The 15516-nt window shown below is 34.8% G+C and overlaps 3 protein-coding genes across 3 annotated transcripts; 1 reads left to right on the top strand and 2 right to left on the bottom strand.

Annotated features, from left to right (window-relative positions):
- Positions 1–4310: 4310 nt before the first annotated feature.
- Positions 4311–6427, bottom strand: LOC103844744 (uncharacterized membrane protein YjcL). The gene is made up of 6 exons (XM_009121553.3): positions 6049–6427; positions 5760–5986; positions 5569–5679; positions 5336–5494; positions 4968–5209; positions 4311–4877 (listed from the first exon to the last, which is right to left on the bottom strand). Exons 1-6 carry the CDS (start codon positions 6339–6341, stop codon positions 4554–4556), a joined length of 1356 nt encoding a protein of 451 aa, XP_009119801.1. The 5' UTR covers positions 6342–6427; the 3' UTR covers positions 4311–4553.
- Positions 6428–6564: 137 nt separating this feature from the next.
- Positions 6565–9432, top strand: LOC117128945 (uncharacterized protein At3g43530-like). The gene is made up of 4 exons (XM_033281977.1): positions 6565–7649; positions 7769–8503; positions 8580–8750; positions 8838–9432. The coding sequence occupies exons 1-4, from the start codon at positions 7020–7022 to the stop codon at positions 9255–9257; spliced, it is 1956 nt and encodes a 651-aa protein (XP_033137868.1). The 5' UTR covers positions 6565–7019; the 3' UTR covers positions 9258–9432.
- On the bottom strand, positions 9357–13454 carry LOC117128946. The gene is made up of 2 exons (XM_033281978.1): positions 12432–13454; positions 9357–12115 (listed from the first exon to the last, which is right to left on the bottom strand). The coding sequence occupies exons 1-2, from the start codon at positions 12702–12704 to the stop codon at positions 10865–10867; spliced, it is 1524 nt and encodes a 507-aa protein (XP_033137869.1). The 5' UTR covers positions 12705–13454; the 3' UTR covers positions 9357–10864.
- Positions 13455–15516: the final 2062 nt, after the last annotated feature.

The raw sequence follows: 15516 nt of genomic DNA on the forward strand, positions 1-15516 counted from the left end.
ATCAATAACATACCTTTCTGTTTCGGATCCAACCCTCAGCTGAAATCCCTGCCTCCGTCTCGTCTCTGTCTCGTCCTTGTCTTGTTCTCGTCGCCGCCTTCACCACCTCTGTCTCTCTGCCTTCGCCTCGTCGCCGCCTTCAGCGCCTCTGTCTCGTCGCTGCCTTCATCGCCTCTGTCTCACCGCCTTCATCTCCTCCATCTCGCCGCTTATTCTAGGCCTCTGTTTTAACTTATGTAAATGTATGTTCAAAATTTATTCGGTGTACAAGTAAAACGATGTACACATAAGCTTTTGTGGATTAATGTACATGTGTCAGTCAAAATTAAGTGTACACGTTGACTTTATCAAAGTAGTTTGTAAACACTACTCTTATAAAAAAATGCAACTCTCAGCTGGATCATGTTTAAAAGATAACAATTATGAAAGGTGCAAGTGTAAATATTTATAAACCAACATACATATGGCTCCTACATCGGGCTAATACAGTCTACATGTGCATTTTGTAGCCTCGTGTACATGTGTATAGTGCAACAAATGTGTACACAATGCACATGTAACTAATCAACAAATTTTGTAATCAGTGTACATGTAACTAGTGTACACATGAATACTTACGATAAAGTTTACATGTGCACAATATTAAACCCATTTTTTATGTACATTAAATTCATATGCTATCCAGAGTTATGATGTTAACATGACCATTAAATCTACATATATATGGCCATTTTGTAGGGTTGAAAGTTTGTTTTAGGTTTAAGTGGTTACTAGATTTTGAGCCGCGCTTTCAAAGCGCGGGTTTATTATTATTTTTTTCAATTGACAAATATTTAGTAAATGTCATATTTTCATATATTTGTGTTTTATTTTATAAAAGACTTAAACTTTTTATCTTTATTTATCGTATTTCATTTTAAATGATTATTTATGTTTAAAAAATTAAAATTTATTTCTTTAATGAATAAAGTTGGTATAACTCTGATAAATTAATTTTATTATGTGGTTAATATTTTATTAAAAAATTATATACTTTTAATAAAGATTTATACTTTACAATGAAAAAATTCAATTTTTATTAATGCTTAAATTATATTAAGAAAATAAAAAATAATAATTAAGAATAGTTGAAAACAAATTATTTGAACTTGGACTCAATGGCCCAAAGGAAAAAAAAATGTGAGAATTGGATCTGATTTCTTAATCGGTCCAAATGGCCCAATAGAGATCTGATGTGGGCTGGATCCGGAAAAAATGATCCCATATAGATGTGTTATTAATATTACTTGATTGCCATTAATGAAACATGCAATGTTAGTAAAAAAAATGGCAGGTTAAGGTAAAAAGGACAATAGGATTCTGCTTTAATAGTATAGATAATTTAGTTTATTGTGGTTTATGGGTTATTGCAAGAGGGTATAATATTTTTGTGAATGTTTACAATTAAGTTATATGTATATTATAATATTTGATTTCTCGTTTTTTCTGATCGTCTAAGTTCTCGTGTTCACGTGTATGTATAATATAATGTAGTTTGTAAACACTACTCTTATAAAAAAAGGATATTCTCAGATGGATCATGTTTAAAAGATAACAATTATGAAAGGTGCAAGTGTAAATATTTATAAACCAACATACATATGGATAATACAGTGTACATGTGGATTCTGTGGCTTTGTGTACATATGTATAATGCAGCAAATGTGTACACAATGCACATGCAACTGATCAAAACAATTATTAATCAGTGTACATGTATATATATATTTAGTAACAAGTGTACACGTGTATATTTACGATAACATGTACATGTAACTAATCAAGAAATTTTGTAATCAGTGTACATGTATATATATTTACTAATAAGTGTACATGTGGATATTTACGATAATGTGTACATGTGTTCAATGTTAACCCGATTTTTTGCATGTACATTAATTTCATATACGTGTACATTTAAATGAATGTGTACAATTAATATGAGTGGCAATTTTATAATACTTTCATCTTCTTCATAATAGGGTTTCCAGGGTTTCCTGTAAATAGATCTCAGAGCCGTCATTGATTCTTTATCATGAAATCTTCATTTATTTTCGTTTTACTTTTATAACTTACAACTATAGTATAAATTAACCGATTAGAACCAAAGACCAAGCAAAAAACAAATTTTGATTTTCGAGTTTTGGAAGATTATATCCAAAACGCCATAGTTCTTCTCTGCCAAACATTTACCCGCCAATTCCCTAATCGTCTACGCTGTCATCACCCGGTGGTCATTCGTCGGCATGGTTGAAATTCCGGTTGTCCGAAAGCTTCTTCGTCTTCTTCTCTCCCATGACCGTAACTTTTTTTGTAGGAGATAATTAACAAATTAAAAAATACTTTTTACTGGCCCAAGGTTATTTATCTATCAAATCTAACTTTATCTCAAGTCCACCAAGTCATCACCGATATTTTTCAAAATTCAAATCTAACTATCAAATCTAACTAACCTAACCATCATAAATTGTCGTTTTACTGTAATACCCATCTCTAGTTTCACTTTTTCAGGGAGAAATGAGTATTCAACCACCAAAAAATGCCTTGGTAGCACAATCTGCTCTTGGGTGTAATAAAAACACGTAAACTGCCTTTTTGTGTTAAGAACTCGCTTCTGAATCTTGGTGACTAATATCGACATTTTTAGTCCATCTTGAAAATCAATTTTTACTGGATCTACTGCGTCTTCTACGATTGCATATGTGATTGTTTCAAAATTTATCACTCTGAAAGTTGCAATCTCATAAAAGCATCTAGAATAACAAATACTAGATTTTAACCCGCACGGACGTGTGGATATATTTTTAATTTAATAAATATATTTGATATTATCACAAATCTTTTAAATATATAAATTTTATTTTAGTGTTATATATTGTGTAACTCTACAATATTATTGTTTATATTTCTTATTCAGCATTATTAATATATCGTGATTTTTTAATACATTTTACTTTATTATTAATTGTTTTCTACTTACTAAGTTTGGTACAATAAAATAACAATCTTAAATAATCAAATAGAGAACCTCTTTCAAAATATGTTTTTTCTTTAATTTATATATTTTGCATATAATAAATTTTTTAATTTATTTATATTATAGGAAGGAGATATGTTTAAGATAATTTATATTTACATGTTGTGTTTAGAAAATATACTTTTAACATCTTTCATTTTAGTATTTTACGGAATTTATAAGTAAAAATATTGCTTTGTACAAATAATATAGCTCTATTATTTTAGTAAATTTTATACATAGTAGCATCTATCATATATTTTAGTAAATTGTATTGATATATGATATTTTAGATGTTATTATATTAAGCTTTTTTTTTTGAAATTTCATGTTTACCATTTTGTTGGTATTATTATTCATGTTTACCATCACTAAAGAGACATTTCCAAAAATATCTTGTTCATTAAAAGAAAAAAAAAACTTTTATATCCTATTCTATATAATTATTTAAATAAATAAAAATAATATTATTATTACTTAAATAAATAAATAAAAATTAAAAAAAAAATTAAGTTTAGAGTTTATGGTGATACTACTGGAACAGGAACAAGTAGTAAAGACAAGAGTTACAGATAAAAAAAAATTGATTTATCAAAAAAAATTGTGTTATCAATCAAAGGAGCTGGAACTACAGAGTATACTGGTTAAAAAATCCTAGTTATAGCTGTCAGCTCTACAGTCAAATCTTGAATAGTTGATCATTTGTTCTAGGATTTGCAAATCTTTTTTAAAGATTTTAGTAGTCAAAAATTAAGCTAGATTTTTTCTTATCGTGAAATTTAGAAAATGATGGATTGAGCATTTTAGCGGATGTTTCCGGCCTCCCGCCATCTATATATCTATCGTAAAAATGACTTATGGGGCATTTTAACCAAGAAAAGTCAAAATAAAAAATTAGAGATTAAAATAAAAGGTGAAAAGCTAAGATATCACGAAAATGACAGATGGGGCATTATAAGCAACTAAGCACAATCGTGCATTGTTTTTGTTTGGGTTGGGGTCCTCACTTTTATTTATTTCTTTCTTTTTTCTTGCTATATAATACATTACACATGACCTGACAAGGACAAACCAATAAACATTCATCTTGCCATCTAAAATTTTAGGGAAAACGACCTATTTCCACTCCAGAACTATCGTATAATAATAAATGTATACAATGTTTCAATCTCGTTGTAATTACACACCATATAAGTATAACAACCCTCTTCCACACACAATGAAAGTTCGAAACTTGTTTCCAAAGATAACTGAATCAATCTCAAGATCAACCTGGCAATATGACAGTATTATTTTATTCTACAAAGATAACTGAATCAGTATACAACCATCAGGATTCTACATCCCAGTTTGGCATATTAGTGAAAAATGCAATGCAACACAAATACTCTGAATTTTATTGTTTTTTTTTTCTATCTTGCAACCAAAATCGACATAACCAAGATTGGATAAGAAAAGCAGAGAGTCCAATTCATAAATCTTAGTCATATTAGCATCTTCACATGAACTTGAGGACCTTCACACCAAATGCAATCCCTATGAATGTTGCAATGGCGATGCCGAATATTCCAGCAAGAATCCCGGGAACTATCAACGAGTTCCATCCCTTTGCAGTCGCCATTCCAGCTGCAGTGGTGGGTCCACCGACGTTAGCATTTGATGCCAAAAGCAGCAACCTTAGCTCGATGTTGAGCAGCTTCCCTATGCCCAATATCACAGCGAGATGTGTCCCAATCTGGACCAATGCAAACAAGAAAATGCTCGGTGCCGTGTTTATCACAGTCCATATGTTTCCGCTCGCACCTATCACAGTGAAGAACACCTGAAAGAAAAAAGGTAGTTTGATATATAATTTTTTAAGAAACTTTTGCGTTGTTCTTGAAAATGAAGTGTGTAAGATTGTGTCTCACACCTGCATAAGAATTAGAGCCATGGCTTCTCCAGATGGAGCAAGACGACCAAACTGTGAAGGAAATACTGTTGCTAGAACAACAACCACGGCGGTTATAGCTGGCAAGCTACCACCCGAAATCCCGAAATACTTTGTGAGCAAAGCCCCTGCCTTGCATATAGCTAATGACACAGCAATTCCAGTAGCTATCAGTAGCACAGGGATTTTGTTCGTAGTTTCAGAATCTTTGTTTGTCGCTGCATCTGTACATGTGAGAAGAGAAGTCAGAATTCATAAACTAAATCTAACATGATAAAGGCATGTGACATGGAAATGATTCATTCTTGGGTTGGGACAAAACCAGACACCACAGCAACAGTCAGACTTACCACTAGTTGGTGGAGGCGAAGTTTCAGCAGGTATTTTGGAGCCTATAGCAAACAAAGACGTGAAGTATACAGCGCATATAACATTATCAGCAGCGAGTCCAGCGGCTAATACTGATGGTGAAACTTGGAGAGCATTCGCTATGGCAACATAGTTGACGGCTGGAGAGAAATAACAATCAAAATCAGTATATCCTTGACAAAGTCGAAGATACAAGAAATGGAAGTTAAGTTACCTCCACCGATATGCCTCCCCATGAGAGCAGCTGCAATCTTCCAACTATCAGGACCAAGTGCTCTCATTGGCACTAGGTAGTAGGCCAGAGCGGTACCCACAGTTGTTGCAACTGTTTACGAAACATCAAAAAGAAGCTTTGCATTAATTATAAGCCTTTTGCTACCACAAGAAACATGAAGTGGTTCTTACTTGATCCAATCAAGAAAGCCAAGAGAAGCTTTCCAGTGGACTTAACCACACGGCGCAGATCAGCTCTAAAGAGCAACAGAGGAACAGCTAACGGGAGCAGGAAGTTCAACACAACAGCAAAAGCAGGAGCTTCCGAAGAAATGATCCCAAGATTACTAGCTGCAAGCCCAATCAGTGTGCTCACCAACGCACCACTCACCGCACTTCCCACCTTCGTCTTCTCCGACCTGTAAAAAAACAACTCAAATCAAATCTTTAGATCAAAACAGAGAAAGGTGTGAAGGCGCACCAGAGACCGAAAGCACCAGTGGCGAAGAGAGCAGTCCAAGTTCCCCACTCATCGTTTCCAGAAATGAGAGGCGTACTCAGTTGCGATCTCACAGCCACCGATCGGATCACCTCCGGCGAGAGAAACCTTTCGTGTCTACCGTTACGGGAGAAGCTAAGCCGCGGCGAAGAGACTGGTTTAGACGAGAATTCAGGGAGATCCTGTCGTGAAACAATGTGCGATCGCCGGCGAATTGATCCCGATGACGGCAACGAGATCCCTGTCGCGTTCAGAAACGGCAAGCTCGTCGCCATATCGCGTCTGCGTCTGCTTTAACGATCGAAAGTGACGAGTGAGAAAGCGGAGGATCGTTACTAAAGAGAGTAAGTGGACTTGTTGACCCGTACCGTACATAGTGCGCGTCAACTTTTATCTCTAATCAAAATATCATACTTACCCGAACCAATCCCGAAACCAAAATTGGTTTTCATTCAACCAAGTCGAATCAAACCAAAACTCAAGATCATTTGCTTCCTCTCCAACGGGACATCACCTCCAATGCCCACCCTCCTTATCGGTCAATCTTTGAAGGACATGAAACAAAAAGGAAAAAATATAAAATGGCAAATTGCTGGAATTTACAGTTAACCCTAAGGAAGGTAAACTATTTACGGGTTTTACCAAGTTTAACCGGAGAGAAAACCGAATCGAATTGAAATACGAACCAAAGATCATAAATTAGACTTAACCGTTCCCAATCCAACTTAAACCCTCCGATCCAATCTCGATTTTAACCATCTCGAACCCGAATCCAAATAACCACTCAATTTCGATTTAAACCAAGTCTCCCCTTTATTTCCATTTCCCCTCTCTCTCGGGATCCCCTCTCTCTCAACGGTTTCCCCCAAATTCGAAAACGTAACCCTAGAACATCCCACTCCCCTTCGATTCCTTCGATTTCCCTTCGATTATTCACCGAAAACGTGTGAATCATGGTTGAAACTAGGCTGGGTAAGAGAAAGGATAGGCCTCCTCCAACGGCTCCTCCTCCGCAAAAGAGCGGGACCTCGAAGAACTCGAAGAAGAACAAACCGAAGAAGAGTTCCAAGAAGAGAAAAACGACGGATGAGGAATCACCGGCGGTTGATTTTGTTGGAACCGTGGGAGTTGCGGAGGAGAATGAAGTAGAAGAACCGGCTAAGGATGTAGAAGATCGGGAGAAAGAGAAAGAAGAATCGGAGAAGGAGAAAGAAAGGGAAGAAGAAAATGGAGACGAAGATGAAGAGGAAGAAGAAAATAGCGATGAATCTCAAGAAGAGAAAGACGAAAATGGAGACAAAGATGAAGAGGAAGAAGGAAATAGCGATGAATCTCAAGAAGAGAAAGACGAAAATGGAGACAAAGATGAAGAGGAAGAAGGAAATAGCGATGAAGAAGTAGAGAACAAAGATGAAGAAAAAATCCAAGAGGAGGAAGACACCGGAGAAGAAGAGAACGGGACTCCCGAAGAGAACAGAGGTCAAAATGAAAATGAAAATCAAGAACAAGGAGAACCCCCATTGGAAGCGGAATTAGGAAATGTTGATGGTGATGGTGAAGGGGTTCTCGGGCAAGGAGAAGAGGTAATAAGTGTGGAACTTGAATAGGGTTTAACTAGATATACTAGGAAAGGCTCGGATAACTTAGGAGAACTATGTTTTAGTACTTGCATAACTGATGTAGAACACAATGTTACTTGCAGGAATTAGAGGCAACCGAGGCAATCAAACCGTTGAGGATGTACTTCTATGAGTCGGAGTACAAGAAACAAATAAAGCTAGCGACCAAATGTTTCGTCAAAGACGTTATGGTTACATTTGACAATCTGGAACCGCCGATGAGTGATACTGAGAGGAAGTGGTTTGAGAAGCATCCACAATTCTGTCACGTGTTCCACCTGGAGAAAGACTCAAACCACATGGTCCAAGGAATGTGGATGTTGCTATTGCGGACAGTGGATAGCTCGAAGAGGAAGGAAGTGTGGTTCATTGTGAATGGTGTTCCCATCCGCTATGGCCTGAGAGAACACGCTTTGATCTCAGGTCTTAGCTGCCGCAACTATCCACTTGGGTATAAGGAGTTTGGTGATAGAAAGTTCGTGAAGCGCCATTTCAAGAAGGGAGAATCAATAAGGCTTGAGGATGTCAAAGCGAAGCTGTTGGCTATGGGAGAACACAGAGACCGGCTGAAGATGATGGTTTTGTTCTTTTTAGGAAGTGTTATCTGTGCGCAAACGAAAGTAGGAAAAGGCGCCAGAGATGTTTTGGAATTCTTCCAAAGAGCTGTGGACGATCTCGAGTTCTGCGAAAACTTTCCATGGGGGAGGTACTCGTTTGATTACATGGTTAAGGAGATATCGCACACCATAGATCATTTTGGAGGCCGGGTTAGAGAGAAGACTTTATGGCCACTTCCAGGTTTCTGTCTGCCACTGGAGGTAAGCAATTGAAGATAATCACCTTATCATTTGTTAATTTTATTGTGTTAAGTGTTTGTACATGATTGGTATGTAGTTGCTTGCTTTTGAGGCAATTCCCAAGTTGGGATTGAAGTTCAGAAAAGAGGTTGAAGACGTCGATGTAGACTGTCCTAGGATGTGCAGATCAGTCTTTAAATCAGCAGGGATGAAAGGGTTTTCACTTTCAAAATTGAATCGGGAACTGGACAAACTGGACAAAATAACGGTATGTTTCTTCCCCTACAAACTTTGAAAATGTTGTAGCATTATACTAACATAAGATTATTTTTTGGTTTTAATTTTTTGGTATCAGTCACGGGATATCCACAGCATCCTTCCTACCAAGACAGAAGAAGAAGTAGCTCTTTTGGAAGAGATGACTGAAGAGGAGGACGACGTTGATGTCGATGATATTTCTGTTGACAGTTGGATAAAGCGTCTTGCGGAAGGACATTCAGTCTTTTTTGAAGAGATGTATGATGTAGACGTTGCTGCGCGTGATCCAAATGCACAAGAGGCTGTCGACGAAGATCAGGATGACGAAGAAGGTGGAGAGGAAGGAGGCGCAAGCCAGAAGAAGATGATGGAGGAGTTGATCAAACAAGTGAAAATGTTTGGCACTCAGCTAAAGAGAGTTAAGAAGACAATGGACAAGTTTGAGGAAAGGATGGTGGTTCCGTTTGAGGCGTTTATGAAGAAAGCTATGGATGAAGGGCAAGGAAGCAGGGAGTGAAGAACTCGGTTATGTATTTTGTAAACTCGGTTATGTATTTTGTGGGAAGTTGGACCCATTATTTTGTTGTTGTGTGGATGTTGGAAACCTATTGACTTATTAGGTATGTTGGATGGAACTTGTTCTTGTTATCATGGATGTTGCAATCTTGTTATCATGGAAGTTCTTATGATTATTTTTTGAATGTGCCTCTTAAGGAAAACTAAGAAAAGTAGGATAACTTAATGAAAACTAGGACAACTAGGAGAACTTGTAGAACTTAATGAAAACTAGGAAAACTAGAAATACTAGGAAAACTAATTCTTCAACACCACACTTAAACTAAGCATACAATTCTTCAAACTTCCTAACAATGTCATCTTCTTCATTTTCGTCATTCCCGCCCCCGCCCTTCCCTGTCTTCTTCTTCTCCAAGTGACTTTTCATTTCAGAAATGGTCTTCTGTAATTGCTCAATCACTTTATCCTTCTCCTGGATTTCATCACGGGCTTGAAGCAATGCTCTCCTTTGCCATTCTGTACCAACCTCTTCATCGAACCAAGAGAAGTAATTGCATTCATTTCCAAGCTGCAATAAGGTCAAAATTCAAACCCAATTCAAATTCAGATTCCATTATATCCAGATTCCATCATATATTCATACCTTAAAACGCGGACAGCCATAAAAGTGTCGACCAGGATTTTTCTCAGTCCAAGCTTGCCTTATTTTCGCCGGCAAGCCACAGTGACACAACCTCAGACAAGAAAATCGGCGGCGGCTCCTTTGCGATAAAGACGAACCCGAACCCGAACCCACTTCCATCTTCACTTTTTCCATCTCACTTGCTCGGCGAGGGGGGAAGAGAATTCGATTCTCAAAATAGAGAAGAGAGACGAGAGAGGGAGAGAGACACGGGAGAGAGGGGGGGAAGAGGAAATGGGGGGAGAAATAGAGAGAAAGAGAGAGGGAGAGATGAAAAAGGGATAAAAAGTCAAACTGAAAGTACTTGAAAGGCTTTGGGAGGGGAGTAAATTTGTGTGGTTGAGATAATTGCCCAAAAAAAATTTGTTCATAGTTATACCCAAGATACTAGTATTCCCAACTTTGGTCATAGTTATATTTTTGTCGGTTTCTAATTTATTTAGTGTTACTAATCTATTAAAATTGGTTATCTAGTTTTACCTTCAATATTACTAGTTTAAATTGTTATATATATAGTTCCGTGCAATTATATTTAGCGAATAGATATAACTCGAAAGTTTCGTTTGTAAGATGTCTTTGGCCAACAAAGTGTTATTGGAATTACAAGGTCTCGTAAGGGATACATGAGAGTTTTTTTCCTAAATTTCAGAAATTGATAACCGAGTTTTATTATAAATATATGTTAGAGTTGCGAAAACAAATATAAAACAATGATATTCAGGTTTTGATAGAGAAAAAACTATGAGATTCGAGTTTTGATATAGATAATACTAATGTCATTACAAAACAAAGTAGATTTCAAGTTTACGCAGTTTTCCAAGTCATACAACACGATACAACACGAAATGAAACAAAGTTCAAGAGCCACAAAATCAAGTACCCAAATGCATTACTCGAAATATGCATTACTCCAAATTCATCCAAATTTAAACTCTTTTCCTTCCTTGCCGCTTGATGCGATATGGAGGTATGATCTTCACCTCCTTGATCTGATCTGGTACATTCCAAGAAGCCATGTCGGGCACAACATTAAGTGTTCTGGAATACGCCAAATGCCACATTTCCGTCCAGTAGTATTTTGAGCACAACTCATGGATATCAAGGCGCCTGCCATCAACATTCCTAGCGAAATAGATATAAGCTGCCAGTCCATGCAGACAAGGGAACTTTTCATAGTCCCACACCTTGCAAGTACAAGTTTTTCCAACCAAGGTCGCCCAAAACACCTTTCCTGCAGTGTCAGTGATCTCGTACTTAAGCTCGTAACTATCAAGTTCCCGCACAGGTAACTTATGTGCAACAGCCCATAGATCGTGCAAGTAGTTCTCAACCCGAGGCACCAGTCTTGTATTCATTGATCTAGAAACAACATCCTTCCGTTGAGTGAACCAATCAGAGAATTTCCTAATGATACAATCCAGCATTGGTATTAAGGCCCACCTTGTTGCCTCTTTAAACACGTTCTTCATTGATCCCAGAGTGTTGCTTGTATCCAAGTTGTACCTATCACGTGGGAAAAAAACCCTTGCCCATTTGTCCTTTTCAATACCACATTCCTCCACATACTTGTACGCAGCTGGACATCTTATCTTAAATGAGTCGTAAGCAGAATTGAAGTCATCAACCGTGTAATATCTGCCCAACTCCATAAGTTTTTGCCCGACTATATTCTTGTTGACGTTACAAGCATGTAATTTCACCTTTTCCTTCAAATGCCATAAACAATGACCATGGTGAGCCTGTGGAAATACGTTTCCTATGGCGAAAATCAAGCTCTGATGAAGAGTACTAATGAAAACCAGTTCAGAAGAGTCTGGTATAACACTTTTAAGCATCTCGAAAAACCAAGTCCAACTAGCAAGATTCTCACCATCTACTACTGCAAACGCAAGTGGATAACTCTGACCATTAGGATCCTGAGCTTTCGCGAAAACTAAAACACCACCGTTCTTCAGACGTATCCCCTCCACAGCTATCACCTTCCTCATAACTGCAAACCCTTCAATGCAAGCTCCCAAAGCTATGAAAAGGTACTCAAATTTACTTCTATCATCCAATTTCAAACAGGTTTTTGTCCCCGGATTCACTTGCTCTAACATGTACAAATAGCTATACAACATCTTGTAGCTCTCTTTCGGACTACCAGGTATATCTCTGACGTGATTGCTCATTGTGTCCTGCCAAAAGGAACCAAACAAAAGAAACTCACTACAATTTCCCCTACTATTATCCTGCTACAGTTTTACCAGTTATTCGAATTTTTCCTGTTTTCCTAATTCTACCAGTTGTACCCAGTTATTCAGTTTTACTACAATTTATCAAGAACAATTGAATAATCTAGGGTTTATCCCTATCCCTCAACTCCAATTCACCTACCGAAATTCATTATACCGAAATTTACCCCGAAACTAAACAAAACTTGTCACAATTACAAATCTATTAAAACCCCCAAAACCTACTTCCGAAATAATGCTCGAACAGAGCATAACTTACCGGCAGCGTTCGAGAAGCTGAGAGAGAGAGGAGTGGAGGAGGAGTGGAGGAGGAGTGGAGGAGGGGGAGAGTGGAGGAGGAGCTGCAGGAGGAGCTGTAGGTTGGGTGGTCTGGGGGGAGGGGAGCTCGGGGAGAATCGGGATTCACTTTTTTCTTTTTTTTTAGACCAAACCAACAAACATAAGAACCACTTTTAATTTTTTTTACAGACCAATCCAATTCAGATCCGACCAAACCCGAGTTATGTTGGATGCCGATTTTGGTTTGGGACATTCTTGGTTCCAATTAAAATATGTCCTTTTGGTCTTTTCACATATTCATTAATGCTTGATGGGTATAGTATATTTTATGGTGCATAGGAGATTGATTGAGGAGGAGATTGGGCATTGGAGGTGATGTCCCCTCTCCAACCAGCCAAATCTCTTTTCAATTCGAATCAAAGTCTGGTAAGCTCTTGCCGACCAAAAACAAATCCCATATACCCTCCATCCTTTTTCGATTTTAGTTTTTACTATTTTAACCTGCGCTTTCAAATTACTAATCTGATTATTAGTTCATAATAAAAACAAAAAATCTGTTTGTTCAACCCGTTTTATTTGATAAATATTTCTTATATTCAATGAAATAATCCAGAAATGGTAATTATAAAAACGTCTACTCATTAATCATAGGGGAAATTTTATGTTTAACACTTTCATTGGTACCACTTTTCATCTTTACCACTATTAAAGAGACATACTTTCTTCATTAAGTGGCAAAAGACTCTTATATCATTGTTATCTATACTAGATTTTTTAGCCGCGCTACGCGCGGATAAGATATTATATGTATTTATCAATTCTAAAAAATAATGTATAATATTGTATTATATTATTTAAAGAATAGAAAATAAGACTACATAACATAAATATATTTTTTATATTTTCTTTGTGGAAATCATTATGTTGTTTGATTGTTGTACTTAATCCACATATTTGCATAGATATTTGTGATAGATGAATAACTATATTTTTATTATCAGTAAATAATATATAATATATATTTATTATATAATATAAGAAAAATAGAATTATTTACTTTTTAACAAACTTGTCTCATGTTGGGGACTCGGTTATAGACATATCATATTCGAATGAAACATTTTTACACTTATCAATCTTCTTAACAATCAAGAAACAAATCTGAATATCAAAACAATATCTCATACGATCTCTTTGTGGAATAACTGCTCTGAAAAAATTGAATTTATGCATAAAAAAGGACTGGAAATGGATGTGCATATGTGTTATCTAAGTCAGCTTTACAAAAAACTATTTATAGTTCATATATCATTTATGTCCATCCTATTTTTTTGTCCATCATTTCTTAAACATCTTGAAATAAGTAATGCTAATTAATAATAAACTTTTTGCTCACAAAATAAAAATCAAATTTGTCTAATTATCGCTTAATTTGTCTAACTGATATATGTATTTCTCAATTCTAAAAAATAATGTATAATATTGTATTACATTATTTAAAAAATATAAAATATGACTACATAACATAAATATATGATGACAAAAAAAAACATAAATATATTTTTTAGATTTCTTTGTGGAAATCATTATGTTGTTTGATTATTGTACTTGATTCACATATTTGCATAGATATTTGTGATCGATGAATAACTATATTTTTATTATCAGTAAATAATATATATTGATTATATAATATAAGAAAAATAAAATTATTTACTTTTTACACAAACTTGTCTCATGTTGGAGACTCGGTTATAGACATATCATATACGAAGGAGACATTTTTACAGTTATCAATCTTCTTAACATTGAAAAAACAAATCTACATATCAAAACAATATCTCATACGATTTATTTGTGGAATAACTACTCTGAAGAAATTGAATTTAGGCATCAAAAAGGACTGAAAATGGATGTGCAGATATGTTATCTAAGTTTGCTTCACAAAGTACTATTCATAGTTCATATATCATTAATGTCCATTCTACTTTTTGTCCACCATTTCTTAAACATCTTGAAATAACTGATGCTAATTAATAATAAACTTTTTGCTGAAAAAAAAATCAAATTTGTCTAATTATCGCTTAAATATTTTATTAATATGGTCTAAGAAGCTTTTAAGTGATATCATAGTTTAATTTATTAGTTTTTTTGTTAATTTTTAGAGGTTTTTGTATTTAAGATTTTTTTTCATATTAAGCTTCTATTTCTTTCACGGAATTGATATATATATATATATATATATCATAAAAATTACCATCAAATCAGTTTTACTTATTTATTATTTTGTTTTAACGAAAATACACTTTTTAAATAATTTAATTTAAAATAAAATTATATATTAATTTGCTGTATTTTATCAATTTCATTGATTTAATTAATTTGCTTTGGTGGATAACTTAAAAAGTTTTCATATGAATCGGGGAAAGCAAGCTTATGTTGTTATATTATATTTATTTTGTGTATATAGAATCTATATATAATGCTAGTGTAATAAAGAAAGAACATTATTTTTTGTAACTTCAAAAAGATACATTATTACAATTTAAAATGAATCAAAATTGAATAATGGTAATTAAATATTTGTAAATCTAATTGTTTAGTTGGATTCTCATGGAAAAAAAATCGATTGGTTAAACAAATGTTTCAAAATTTGTTGTGGTATTGTTTTGTCTATAAATTATAAAATTTATTGAATTAATATATTTAATTATTGCATCCTTAAATAATATTTTATTAAGACATTAGAAAAATATGTTTTGAGTTGTTTTGTCAAATTGTACAAAAATCTATGCTTTTTCATATTTGTAACTTCAAAAAGATACATTATGACAATTTGAAATTAATCAAAATTGAATAAAATGGTAATTAAATATTTGTAAATCTAATTATTATTTTTATCTTGTTTAGTTGGATTCTCATGAAAAAAAATCGATAGGTTAAACAAATGTTTCAAAATTTGTTGTGTTATTGTTTTGTCTATAAATTACAAAATTTATTGAATTAATATATTTAATTATTGCACCCTTAAATAATATTTTATTAAGACATTAGAGAAGTATGTT

This window comes from Brassica rapa, chromosome A10, assembly GCF_000309985.2.
Source record: "Brassica rapa cultivar Chiifu-401-42 chromosome A10, CAAS_Brap_v3.01, whole genome shotgun sequence".
Classification (NCBI taxonomy): Eukaryota; Viridiplantae; Streptophyta; class Magnoliopsida; order Brassicales; family Brassicaceae; genus Brassica; species Brassica rapa.